General features: G+C 53.2%; 1 protein-coding gene across 2 annotated transcripts in view; it reads right to left on the bottom strand.

Moving 5' to 3' along the window:
* FAM83A (family with sequence similarity 83, member A) overlaps positions 1–3,861 on the bottom strand; it is a 14,059-nt gene extending 10,198 nt beyond the window's left edge. Inside the window, exon 1 of one of the 2 annotated variants that reach the window (XM_014532467.1) lies at positions 3,090–3,861. In XM_014532467.1, coding sequence (XP_014387953.1) covers positions 3,090–3,575 — 486 coding nt within the window. In that variant the 5' untranslated portion in view covers positions 3,576–3,861. The remainder of the gene's footprint in view (positions 1–3,089) is intronic. The other variant, XM_005885187.2, reaches the window with a different exon arrangement.
* Positions 3,862–13,810: the final 9,949 nt, after the last annotated feature.

Here is a 13,810-nt window from a genome sequence, read left to right on the forward strand (position 1 = left end):
CTCTATCCACTGAGCCAAACCCGTTAGGGCCCACCCTCTTCTTTAACTCACACACAACAACCCCCTAAAAAGCCCCTGCCCTTAATCGCCCAGGCCAGGGCCGGGACCACGAGGGACCCTCTGTAGCCCAGAGCCTGCCAACCTGACCCAGACTGGCCAACCTCAAACTGTTCACTGCGCCCTCCTTGTCTCTCCTGCAGAAGCACAATCCAGGCTCGTGTCCGTGCTGTCCGCTTACCACCCTGCCTCCTGACGGCCCTGGTGCTTCCCGTGTGGCCCGGGAGCTGTGCCTGAACTTCTTCCTCCCGGTCTGCGTGGCCTTCTGCACCTGGTTCGAGCAAACCTCAGGTGGGAACCCTAATCAGCGTATGCCGGACGGTCAAGGCCAATTTGCCATACACTCGCGTGCAGGAGAGGATGTAACCTGTTCATGTTAACGTAGCACAAGCGTGTATCACTCATTGGCACGAGGCCTCTTTTGTTTGAGCGTGTATATAAGTTGCCACTGACCAGCCAGCTGGGCTGGCCGCTTTGTGGGGCTACTTGGAAGAACTACTTTGTCTGGTGGCTCCTGCAGCAGCAATGGCTACTTGGTCTACAATGAAATCTCTCCTGTATGTGCCTATGACTCCTCATGTCTTCTCCCTCTCATACCTGGCATCCTACACAGGACTGTTGCTCACTCTTTGGCCCAATGTGTAAGGCAGAGCTGCTGTGGCCCGCTAGCCTCTGATCCTGGTTCCCACCCTCATCACTCCCCGATGATGGCCCACCAGTGGGATGGTGTGTCTCCCCACCTCCCGGACCCTCAGCTCTCTCAGACCTGGCCTTTGTGCCTGACACTCCCTAGGCCTGGAATGCCTTTCCCTCCCCTCTCTGCCTGGCAAACTCTTACTCAGCCTTTGAGACTCAACTCAGAGGCCACCTCTTCGTGAAGCCTGCCTTAGTCACCTTCCTGTCTACTTCCAGGCACAGAGGTTGCTCAAGCTCAGGCTGCCACCCACCAATGGATTCCTCACCCCCCACCCCAACCCTGTTCTCCTCTCCTCTCCTTCCTCCTGGGGCAGCTGAGCTCCCCAAAGGGAAGGAGGCTCCGTGTGCTCTGCCATCCTGGCTTGGCTGACAGAATGGCAGGCACCCTGCTGGCATGTGGCCAGTTGTGTGTCCTAGATCAGGGCCATAGTGGCTGCCACTGTCAGCTGTAGCTCCTTCTGCCCCAGGTGCACAAGGTGACTCTCAAGCACAGGCTGTAGATGCCCACTGCGCCCTCCCAAAGCCCAGAGGGGCGAGAATGGACTCCAAGGGAAGAAATGTGTCACCTGCAAACATTCTCCCTCTGTCTCCGATCACTTAGAAGTTAAATTTTGGTTATGCTGAAAAGAACTCAAAAAAGAATGAGCTGATATTTAAGCTCACGTTTTTGTTGGGGTTCCAAGTTTAATGCTGTGTGAAATCCAAAGGCTCCAGGAAAAGCCCCCAGGGGTGGACAGGCTGTGTGGGGGTGGGCAGGGGAGGGAGCGGAGTTCTGGAAAATTTAAATTGAAGGGAACAATGGGTGGAGCACCAGCTTTTCATGTTACTGGGCTGCTTCCGAGCAGTATCTCAAGTTCCGTGACAGGCGGCAATAGGGTTTGGCAGATGGTCCCAGGCAGGCGGCCAGGAGTGTGGGCCGTGGTGGCACTGGCTGTGTGACCTGGGCCAGTCTCTCACCTCCCCAGGCAGCGGATCCCACGCTGGACGAGGGTCCCTCCCAGCACCCAGGGTCCGTTCCTTGGTGTGCTGGCTCTGGTCCCTGTGCATGAGCTCAGTGCTCCCCCAGGGGTGGGCACCACTGGTGGGGATTCTTAACTGAGGCTGCCGCTCACAGGGTGAGCGACACCCCCTGGAAAGAAGCCAGGTTAGGGCTTGTGAAGCATAATCCCCTGGCCGAGTCCCTCTCCTTCCCCCTTTCCCACCCAGCAAGGCTTCCCCTCCTGCCTCTGTGGCCTGAGGCCTGCTAACGTCCTTTCTTTCACCAGCACAGCCCGTTAGGAATTTAAAACAACACAGATCAGAAGATTTCACCTAAAAGTAAGACTTTTCAGCTCCTCTTAGCAGGTAGGAAGACTGGCTCTGTTGGTGCTGAGTTGGTGCCACCTTCTTTGCCACAGACCCCACCACTCCCTCTTGCCCCAGGTTCCCACGAACTTCACCCATTTTGTTGCCTGTCAGGCCTTTGCAGGCAGAGTTTGTGATACACACACACACACACACACACACACACACACACACACAGGGGCTTAAGGATGAATGGGCTGCTCCCGCAGAGATGCCAGAGGGGCTGGACCCCCGGGTACAGGCTGTCACTGCAAGTGGGCTGTGATCCCAGCTCAGAGCCTCCAATGGCTCCCAACTGCCCACAGTGGGGAGAGCAAACTCCTTAGCACGGCTCACGACCTCCCAGGTCCTGTCCCACCTCCTGCCACTCAACACTGAGTGACGGGCAGACCCTCAAGCCCACCATGCTCTGTGTTCAGGCCTTCCCTGTGCTGATCCCTCTGCCTGGGCCCCCTCACCTTCCCTGCTTTGTGCCTGACTAGCGCCTACACCTCCTCAGGACCAGCCCGAAGTCTCTCTTTCCGGAAGCCTCTCCTGAATTCCCAGGCTGGGCCAGGCCCTCGCCTCCGTGCTTCCAGAGGAAGGAGCCACTCCACGGGGCACATGCTGGTCCCTCGTCCTCTCTGACTGGCCTAGACCTGTCTGCACACAAGTGTGCGTGCAGCGCCTGCCTCCACTGGTGGTCGGGCAGAAAGGGGGCCAGGTTAGAGCTGAGGTGCAGAAAAGTGTCTACAGCAGCATGGAGCCTGGGTGGTGGGGACGGGGAGGGAAGCCGAGGCCCGGGCAGGACTATTGCAGGAGCTCAGTGATGGGGTGGCGCCTGGGGCCCAGGCTGTGGCAGATGGGTTCAGGAAGTCAGTGATCCCAGGTAAGGCAGGGGGTGGCATCCCTGATTCCATCCCTTAGGGCGGGATGCACCCCTCTGCCTCCTCCACCAGGCCCCGTCCCTCCCCGCCCGCCCCGGCCAAGGAGCCGGGCTAGGCCATCGCTACCTGGCTGGTCCGGGTGATGCAGCGGCGGATGAGGTCCCTGATGTTGCTGTGCTTGTCCGTCTGGAAGTACACGGTGGTGCTGGACCGTTCCTTCAGGTAGGGCTTCTCGGCCGAGGCCCAGGTGTGCAGCAGGGCCGGCTCGCTGTCCTCTGAGGCCACAGGGTAGTAGGTCCCTGACTGCAGGGAGCAGGAGTCCAGGCCCTTGGTCCCAGCCTCGGCCCCAGCCCCTCCCGGGGTGTCTGGGGTACAGGGGGGCTCCTTGGCCTGGGCCTGGATGTACTGGGTCTCCGCGGAGGACAAGAAGTCCACCTCACCTTCCTGGCTGAGCACCTGCCGGTAGGCCTCGGGCCCGCCATCCAGGAGGGCATCTGTGGCCAGCCGGGCGCTCTCGTGGTCGCTGAAGTCGGCCCTGGCCAGCCGGACCCACTGGCTCTTGACATCCTCCAGGCGTCTACGGATCTTGCCCACGTGCCTTGCCCGGCTCATGCTGCCCCGACCCTGGTGGTGGTGGGGAGGCGGCACTCCAGCTGCTCCTGATGTCCACAGCGGGGAGTGGAGCTCCTAACACCCAGCTCCCGGGACTGCTGTGCGCCAGGGTCCGGGGCTGCCTGCCACCTCACGCCCACTCCCAGCAGTCATTTCCCGCTGCTCTGAGCAATGCTCACCTGGAGAGAGCACCAGCTCACCAGCCCTGCGGGTGGGGCTCATCTCTCAGCGACACCTGCCCCGCCCGCCCGCCGGCCAGGGGCGCTGCTCCATCACGCCCTGGCACTCAGCCTGGGAGACGCCCTCCTCCCAGCGCAGCGGGCGGCCACAGTGAGCCGGTTTCCCGCTTGCTTGTTGCACAATCTCCCCGAGACCCTCGGGTCCTGTTACAAAGCCGGGAGCCTCTCCCAGCCCATCACCTCTGCGGGCCCCTACTGTGCTCCTCAGTTCAACACCCAAAATTCAAAGACCAGGATCTCCCGGCGGGGCACATGCTGCCCTCCAGTCCCGCCTTCCCACCTGGTGAGCCGGGAAGCTGGGCGCACGCCAGTGCTCCCCCTCTCTCCTGGTGACACCCCAGCTCCCGGTCCTCCCGTTGCTCTGCAAAAGCTCTTCTCCCCAGCTCTCTCCGTGTTGTGATTGTCCTGGTCATAGGACACATCTCAGATGATTCCTACCCAAAGGGTGAGAAAGCTGCAGAATTTTCCTTCCAACCTCCACTTGTCAGCGGTCACGGGCTGCTCCCAGGGCCACACTAGTTCCCCACACCGCTGGCTGCCCTGTGTGCTCGCCAGCACAGCTGTGACGCCAGAGAAGGCCTTCAGGCAGGCACAAGTGCGCACAGGAGGAGACTGGGAGCAGCGAGCGCCAATGGGGTGCCAGCAGGGCACTGCCAATATCTGCCAAGAGAACTGTGCCAGAAGCCCAGGATTGCGTGGCCTTCAATCGACTAGTACAGCAGGAGCCAGAGGCCCCTCGGTGGCAGGGCTACTCTTTGGAGGAAACTTGCTAGAAGCATCTGTAACCTCCTCAGAGCTGTGGTCCAAGTGGCTCAGTCCAGTGGTAGAGCAGCATTTTCAAAAGCACGGCCCAAAGAAGAGAAAAGGAATTTTAAAAGAAGTTTTTCTCCTCTTTTGAAGGATATTTGAAGGAATTCAACTCACAACCATGAGAAATCCTTCCTTTATTCCATTTTACCTCCTCATCACAATCCCTGGAACCTTGAAGAGGACAGACCTCATCAGCTCTCTCCCCCTGTGGCCTCCTCAGTGCCATGCCAAGACTCTGGTTGGGTCCTTTGGAATAGACAGCAAATACACTCTCTGTGCTGTCACTCCCAATCCCCCCACTCCTGTGCTCCTGGCAGACATTACTAGTTGATCACAGAACTCTTTCCTTGGGAGCTGGGAACTACCCCCTCACTGCTCGTTAGAGAACTCAAATTGGAGTCCTCACCTGGAAGGAATCTTGGATGTACTTCATTTCTCCTCCTCCTCCTCCTCCTCCTCCTTCTTCTTCTTCTTCTTCTTCTTCTTCTTCTTCTTCTTCTTCTTCTTCTTCTTCTTCTTCTTCTTCTTCTTCTTCTTCTTCTTCCCTCCCCCAAGGATCTTTTTTCCATTGATTTTTAGAGAGAGTGGAAGAGAGAGGGAAAGACAGAAATATTGATGTGAGAGAAACACATCAATTGGTTGCCTCCTGCATGTGCCCTGACCAGGGCCTGGGCCAGGGAGGAGCCTGCAACCCAACCAAGGAACGTGCCCTTGACCAGAATCGAACCCTGGGCCCTTCGGTCCACAGGCTGACGCTCCATCCACTGAGCCAAACCAGCTAGGGCTTGGATGTACTTCAAGTGCTCCAGCTTACTGATGGGTAAACTGCAGCCCAGAAAGGGAAAGTGACTGGTCACACAGCTGGCCAGTGATTGTCATCATTGTTGTCCCCATTTCCTCCCCTCTGCAGCCCCAGCCCTGTGAAGTGTCATCATTCTTGCTGGGTCCGCTGGCTGGAATAAATCCCCCCACCTGGGGTTGCATTTCTGGACCAGGAAGGCTGGCCAGCTGTGGAGACACACCTTCCTACACTGAGACATCCTTATCAAAGAGCCGTCTGTTACAGCAACTGAGGATTGCGAAAGGCCTACTTCTCTGTCCTGTGGCCTGAAGTGTAGTCTTTTCTGCTCCTGAGGACATCTGACAACGAGGGAAAGAATGAGAAGCCAATGAGAAGCCAGGCTCCTATGAGTGGCTTCAAGGGCCTACTTCTCTGTCCTGTGGCCTGAAGTGTAGCCTGAGGACATCTGACAACGAGGGAAAGAACGAGAAGCCAATGAGAAGCCAGGCTCCTATGAGTGGCTTCCAGGCTTCCTTTATTAGGACAATGGTTCTCAATGGGGGGGATTTGCTACTGGATCCTCCCACCCAGGGGGCATCTGGCAATGTCTGGAGACATCTTTGGTTGTGGCAACTTGGGGGTGGGGTGATGCTACTGACAGCTGACAATAAAGAACTCTCTGGCCCCAAGGTCAATAGTGTTGAGGACGAGGAACCCTGGTGTAGGGGACAACTGACCCTCACCCCTGTGGGAGGTCCTTCCAGCCCCTGCCTTTATCAGCCCCTCCCCTCATCAGGAAATCCTTGCCTCCACCTGGACAACTTATTCGAATCTTTCTCAGCGTTCAAGGTCTCTCTTGATTCCCACCTATTCAAGGGAGCCTTTCTTGGCAAGCCCCAAGCAGCTGGACTTGCTCCTCCTCTGCGCCCGAAGGGGCTGGTAGCACTCATCTCCGTCAGTCTCGCACTGTTATGGGTGCACGGCCTCCTCGCCCTGCGTTTCATTCCCAGCGTGCACAGCAGCCAAAAGCGTCCGTGCCTTCGGAATCGGCACAGCCAGGTTCATTGTGCCGATGATACTGGGTGACCTTGGGTAGCTAAGCTCACGGAGCTTCACTTTTCTCTGTCCATATGGTCACAGCTAACACTTATGGAACACGTCCAGTGTACCAGGTGCTCTTCTAAGTGCCGTGCGTGTGTTAACTCACTCGATCCTCCTAGCAGCCCTAGGAGTCAGTGCTGTTCCCATCTCTCATGGATGAAGGAAACTGAAACACAGAGGTTACCTACCGAGCTTGCCCAAGGTCACCTGGCCTGGAAGTGGCGGTGCCAGGCGCCATATGTGAGTGGTCTGGTCCCAGGGTCCACCTGCTAACCACCGGACCTTCTGCCTCTTTCACGGGATGAACCCCAAAGGGCATGAGACCTACGGGAGAAGGCCTTGTCCCATTTCTGCTCCACTCTTTATTTTTTAATATATTTTTATTGATTTCAGAGAGGAAGGGAGAGGGAGAGAGAAAGAAATATCAATGATGAGAGAGAATCATTGATCAGCTGCCTCCTGCACACCCCTACTGGGGATCGAGCCCGCAACCCAGGCATGCGCCCTCGACTGGAATCGAACCTGGGACCCTTCAGTCCTCAGGCTGACACTCTATCCACTGCTCCACTCTTTAGCCTAAGACAGCACAATATTTTTCTGAGCCTTTTACATAGTTGATATAGTTGAAACTTTACAACTGAGAAGCCTGTCAGACCCCACCCTAATCAAGCGATCACAGTGGTCCTTCTCAATAATGGGACAAGTAGAACCAAAGCTTGAGCCACCTGACAGGATGCGGTGAGAAGAGCACACCATCACTTCTGGGATATTCCTGCCAAAGGTGCACAACCTGGATTTTTACTGTTTCGTTTTTTTAAATATTTTTAAAAAATTTTTAAATTTATTTCAGAGAGGAAGGGAGAAGAAAAGAGAGATAGAAACATCAATGATGAGAGAGAATTATTGACTGGCTGCCTCGCACGCTCCACCCTGGGGGTCAAACCCGCAACCTGAGTATGTGCCCTGACTGGGAATTGAACCAGTGATCTCCTGGTTTATAGGTTGACGCTCAACCACTGAGCCACGCCAGCTGGGCATTGAATGTTTCTTTAAAGTGTTTTTCAAGTGACCCCAGAAGGAAGAGCCAATCAGGCCAATCCAGACTATGAGACGTTCTAGGGGAGAGGACAGCATTGGGGACCAGGGAGGGAGTGGATAGTCTATTTACGTACACACTGCATCCTATCAGCTCTGCAACGTGTTTGTAGGTGAGGAAACTGAGGCAGAGGGAGGTGAAATACAATCCTCTGGGACCCAATAGCAGAGCCTGGATTGGACTTGCCTCCAAAGGCTTCACTCCCATCTGCAACCAGATTCCGTAACTGCTGGTTTAAGTGAGAATCTCCTCCTTAGACTATGAGCAATTTGGCGTACGGGGTAGGAGGTCAGGCAAGTCATGACTTAGCTTTTTGGCACCACCACCCCAGTGCCTGGCCCAATTTGGAACTGGCAGGTAGTAGGCATTCAATCAATGCTTGTTGGGTGAAGAGATGGGGCAGAGGCCAGCTAACCCAGGTAGAATGTACACACATGGGATTCCAGAGGTTGTCTGGGGGCAGCCACACTGAGAGCCTGGGCTGCGGGCCCAGGAGCCTGGAGGAGCAGGGTGCCTCTTTGGCCTTATGGGGCAGCTGTCACCCTTTCCCTACCACTGCCCCCATCAAGGCCTGCAGCGGCATGAAAATGGTATAGACTCATTACCCAGTGACCCGAGACATGCAATTAGGTTGGAAATTAGTTGGCATAATTCACTAGACGGGTAAATAGCTCGCTGTTAACACTGATCAGTCCATTCTGCATATAATCAGCTCAGCACAGGCAGGCCAGGAGCCCAGCAGTGTTCCCTCGGTGGTCTTCAGCGGCTCATCCTTGGCACCCAGCAAAACCACAGCTTACTTCACAGGGCCCACGCTGCAACGCCCCTTTGCTCTCTCAAGATCCCTACTTTCTTATTTTTAGTTTTATTTATTGATGAGAGACAGAGAGAGAGAGAGAGAGAATGGAAGGGAGAGAAAAACATTGATTTGTTGTTCTATTTATTTATTCATTCATTACTTCTTGTATGTGCCCTGAGCAGGGATTAAGCCTGCACCCTTGGCATATTGGGATGATGCTCTAACCAACTGAGCTACTAGGCTAGGGCAGCAAGTTATCTACTTTTGAGTTCCTAGTCCATTGTTCTCGATTTCTGATGCATGAAAACCGTGGCAGCTCCATTTTTGGCCAGCAAATTTGCAGAAGCTTTAAAAAATTACAATGAAAATTAAGGTATAACTTAGGTGCAGTGAAGTTTACCCGTGTTAGTGTACAGCTCTATGAGTTTTGTCGAAATGAATACAGTCATGATCAAGATACAGAGTATTTCCAGAATTGCAAAAATTTCTGGCCCCTTCTGGAGCTTCCCCTACTCCCTACCCCCTGGCAACCACTGATCTGTTATTTCTCCCTAAAGTTTGCCATTCCCGATTGTCCTAGAATGGAATCACGTAGTGTGAGCCTTTTGAGCCTGGCTTCTCTCACTCAGCATATGCGCCTGGGGTTCATCCATATGGTGGTTGTGTGTCAATGGCAGCTGCTTTTCATTGCCGAGGAGTATTTTATTGCAGGGATGTACCACAGTTTGTTTATCTATTTCTCAGTGGAAGGACTCTGAGTTGTTTCTGGTTTGGGGTATCTATAATAGTAAAAGTATAATATGCTAATTAGACCGACGTCCTTCTGGGTGACCTCCCGGATGAAGCTGTGGTTGCGAGGGAAGCCCAGGTCCCAGATGCCAGAGGGAAGCTGGTGCCGGCAGCCTAAGGAAGGCCTACTGTTGCATGAATTTCGTGCATTAGGCCTCTAGTTTATGAATAAAGCCACTGTAGATATTAATGTATAGGTTTTTGTATGAACGTAAGTTCTCATTTCACTTAGATAAATACCTAGGAGTGAGATTGCTGGGTTTTATGATAGGTGTATAGATAACGTGTTTAAAAATTTTTTTTTTCCAATCGATTTCAGAGAGGAAGGAAGGAGAGATAGAAACCTCAATAATGAGAATCACTGATCACCTGCTTCCTGCATGCCCCCTACTGGGGACCATGTGTCCCTGACCAGAATCGAACCTGAGATCCTTCAGTCTGCAGGCTGACACTCTGTCCACTGTGCCAAACAGGTTAGGACTAGGTGTATAGATAACTTTACAAGAAATTGCCAAACTGATTGCTGAAGTCCTGTACCATCTTGCTTCCCACCAGCTGTGTATGAGACTCCCAGTAGCTCCAAATCCTTATCAGTGCATATATTTAAAAATGATAATATGCATTGCCGGTGACAGCAGGGCCCGCTTGCATAATTTGTGGGGCCCAGTGCAAAATGAAAACGTGGGGTCCCTTTTTCAAAACAAAAGGAAAAAAAGTGGCAGTAATGGTATTAAGACACAAAGCTTTTTCTTTTCTGCTGCAGTCTTTTCGTTGATTTCTCATGGTGTTTTTTAAATTTGCCATTTAATGTCTTAAGTAAAAAAAAAAAGTAAAGTTCAAAATTATGAGCATGAATTTCACCAGTCATCTTTATATTGTGCAATGCCATTTTAAATGCAGATATGAGAGCGTTGAACTTGTAGGCAGAATCGCTGAAATGACACAATTTGTACGTACTTTGCGCATGCATTTGTGTTGCGTTCTTACCAGAAAGTGGAAATGCCCCACAAAACTAAGTCAATGGTTTTGTTCCACTTCTTGACATGTGCACGTTCTACCAACAGTCTCCCTGTGGCTCACTGACGAGCACCCCTCCTGCTCTAGGGACCGAAAGGTTGTGAGGGTGAATCAGTTCAGTGTGGCCACTTCCTGCTTCCCTTCACGGAGCAAGGACCTGCTCTGACCTGGGCCAGTTGGCTCAGGTGGTTGGAGCGTCGTCCTTTACACCAAAAATTTGCAGGTTCGATTCTCATTCAGGGCTCATACCGAGGTTGTGGGTTTAATCCCCAGTTGAGGCTCCTGTGGGAGGCAACCAATTGATGTTTCTTTCTCACCCCCTCCCCTTCCTTTCCCTGGCTCTCTCCAACCCCCCTTCCTCTCTCTAATCAGGGCCAAACTTATGAGTAAAAAAAGACCTACAGACTCAAGATAGCAGACTTTATAGCATTCATTTATTCCACAAACACTTACGGAGTGCCTCCTGTGCACATATGTACGAGGCGCTGGAGGGACCCTGATCTCCCAGTAAATGCCACTTTGTAACCAAACTTTTCCCTTTAGCCACCAGACTGTCACCTAAACTAGCTGAAGCCTCTAAACCAGCGGTTCTCAACCTGTGGGTCGAGACCCCTTTGGCGGTCGAACGACCCTTTCACAGGGGTCGCCTAAGACCATCCTGCATATCAGATATTTACATTACGATTCATAACAGTAGCAACATTACAGTTATGATGTAGCAACGAAAATAATGTTATGGTTGGGTCACAACATGAGGAACTGTATTTAAAGGGCCAGAAGGTTGAGAACCACTGCTCTAAACCTTAATTATGAGCCAGATGATGCAACTCTGCCACAATGTGGTTGTGCAATTTCAGGCACAAACGCTATGTTTGAAGTACAGGTGCGGGAGTAGATTTTAGTGATAAAATTCGAAAGGATGCATGTTTCAGCAGCCCAGCCCCCGGATGCCTGACTTCCACAGGTAAGAACCATGATGCCCATTAGCCCTGTGAGGAAGGGGGCCTCATGGCTGTGTCTCACACAGCCTGGGGGGCCAGGGCACACACTGATGCCACCTGCCACTGACACGACCCCTGTTGGAACTGCAGGCAAAACCACTTCCTGTTCCAGGGCTGAACCTGGCAGGGGCAGGCCCGCTCCTTGGGCCCCAGGGCTGCTGGGACCACACCCACCACCACCTGTGTCACCTCTCAGAGGGGACAGAGTGGGAAGGCCTGCGAGGTGAGCGCTGTAACTCTTTCATCCCCTCTGGTTAGGGAACTTCGCCGCCCTCCCACCTGTATGTGGAGAGTGGGTGTGGATCTTGAAGCCCACTCCTGGCCAGTTCATGGAAAGGCCCACTTGGTTCCTGAAATCTTTGGAACTATGGCATGGGACTTGGATCAGACTAAAAGTTGGGAATATAGAGATGAGCCAACTGCAGTCCCCATCCTCCAAGAAAGACAAGCAATTAGGGTAGAGCTGAGAGCATTTCCTCCATCATCAAATGCTCAGGGCCCACCGCAGGCCAAGCACGGCCGACAGCATGGCCTGTGCTGTGGTGGTGCCCACAGTCCAGAGGGAAAGGCAGCAAATGAGAAGTCAGTCCAGAGGGAAAGGCAGCAAATGAGAAGTCATGACATTGAACTTGGGTGAGCATTAAGGTCAGGGGAGCAAGAGCCATGAGAATACAGAGCAGGGACGCTGACCTAGCCCAGGGGTCAGGAGGCCTCTCTGAGGTGATGACAGGTCGGCACAGCAGGAATTCGCTGGGGGAGGCGGGAGGGAATGGGTGCCCCAGGAGTGTAGAGGTTGTGTGGGGGGTGCTGAGGGGTGGGAAGAGTGACCTCAACAGGTCAGATGTCAGGGGGCACAGGAGGACTTTGGCCTTTATCTCAGCGATGGTGGGAACTATTGAAGCTGTTACACAGCACCCAGACCGGCCTGATGAGCGGCTGTGATGGCTCCCTCTAGCCGCAGGGTGGGGAAGAGCAGAGCCCATTGAAGAACATCCCAGCTGTCAGGGTGAGCCCTTCCTTCTCAGAGCTCCGCCGGCACGATTCTGCGCAAGGACCCTCAGAAACTTCCAGCAACAACAGGTGGACTCACACGTCCATGCACCCAGTCCAAATGGAGCGGGCAGGCTGGCCTTCCGCTGCGCTGGATGGGTGACAAGGAACCACTGGCTGCTTCCCACGGGCCGTGTCTGAGGGAAGTCTCCTCCCTACAGTCGGCCTCTCTGAGCCTCCCTGGACTTGCCCAGCTGGCTGCGCCCTGGCTTCTGGCTTGTCACAGCCAGAATAATGAGATGAGACACGTGGGCCCCCAGCCAAGTCCTTCCACATCACCAAGTCGGGTGGGAAAGGGGCCAGGCCTGGGAACTGTGCCGCCGCCCAAGCACCACAGGTGACTCCCTCCCCACACGGGGCCCTGCTCCCTGGCCTGCTTCCTTCCCTAGGAACTGTGTCACTCACCCAGCCTCTTGACCTACTCTACACTTTTTATTATTTTTATTTTTTAATATATTTTTTCTTGATTTCAGAGAGGAAGGAAGAGGGAGAGAGAGATATAAACATCAATGATGAGCGGGAATCATTGATCAGCTGTCTCCTGCACGCCCCGCACTGGGGATCGAGCCTGCAACTCGGACATGTGCCCTGATCGGGAATTGAACTGTGACCTCCTGGTCCATAGGTTGGTGCTCAACCACTGAGCCATGCTGGCCGGGCTCCATGGGCTATTTAGACTTCATTGGATGCATGTTAAAAATCATATATGCAGTTTTATTTATTTATTTAAATCAGCATATATGTATTAGAAATTACATCCTTTGTAACTGCACTTATGAGAAAGTTGAGATAGCCACTGAACATCATGCAAGGACGTGCTTAGATATTTCTCAAAGTTATTTGAAGGCGTGCAGAAGTGAGGAAACACTGTCAGGAGCTGCTGCTGAGGGTGAGATGCCAGCGCAGTCGTCTGACTCAGGATGGAATCCTGCCTCCCCTGCTACCAGAGCTTTGAACGTGGGCAGGTACTGCTTGTTCTTGGGTTTGCATGTCTGTAAATGAGGGGCAATTGTAATACTGACCCCTGCCCTAACCGGTTTGGCTCAGTGGATAGAGCATCGGCCTGCGGACTCAAGGGTCCCACGTTCGATTCCGGTCAAGGGCATGTACCTTGGTTGTGGGCACGTCCCCAGTAGGGGATGTGCAAGAGGCAGCTGATCGGTGTTTCTCTCTCATCAATGTTTCTAACTCTCTATCCTTCTCCCTTCCTCTCTGTAAAAAATCAATAAAATATATTAAAAAAAAATACTGACCCCTTCTGGTTGTTCTGGGAGTAACTGAGCTGGAGGAAGTAGTGGCTTTATCTGCCCGCCCAGAAGGAGGGCAATAGCAAAAAAGGAAGTAGGAAGTAGGAAGTAGTGATCAGGGCTGGCACAGGAAGGGACCATCCATTTAGCTGAAGAAAGGCAAGGGGGAACCTGGTCACGAAAACACAGCCTGGCTCTCACAACCACATCAAAATTACAACTAAACTACAGAACAACCATCATCCAGAACTGCCTGAAATCTCACTGAAGAGAAGTCCTACAACTAGAGATTTAAAGAAAAAGCC

This window comes from Myotis brandtii, unplaced genomic scaffold (assembly GCF_000412655.1).
Source record: "Myotis brandtii unplaced genomic scaffold, ASM41265v1 scaffold896, whole genome shotgun sequence".
Lineage (NCBI taxonomy): Eukaryota > Metazoa > Chordata > Mammalia > Chiroptera > Vespertilionidae > Myotis > Myotis brandtii.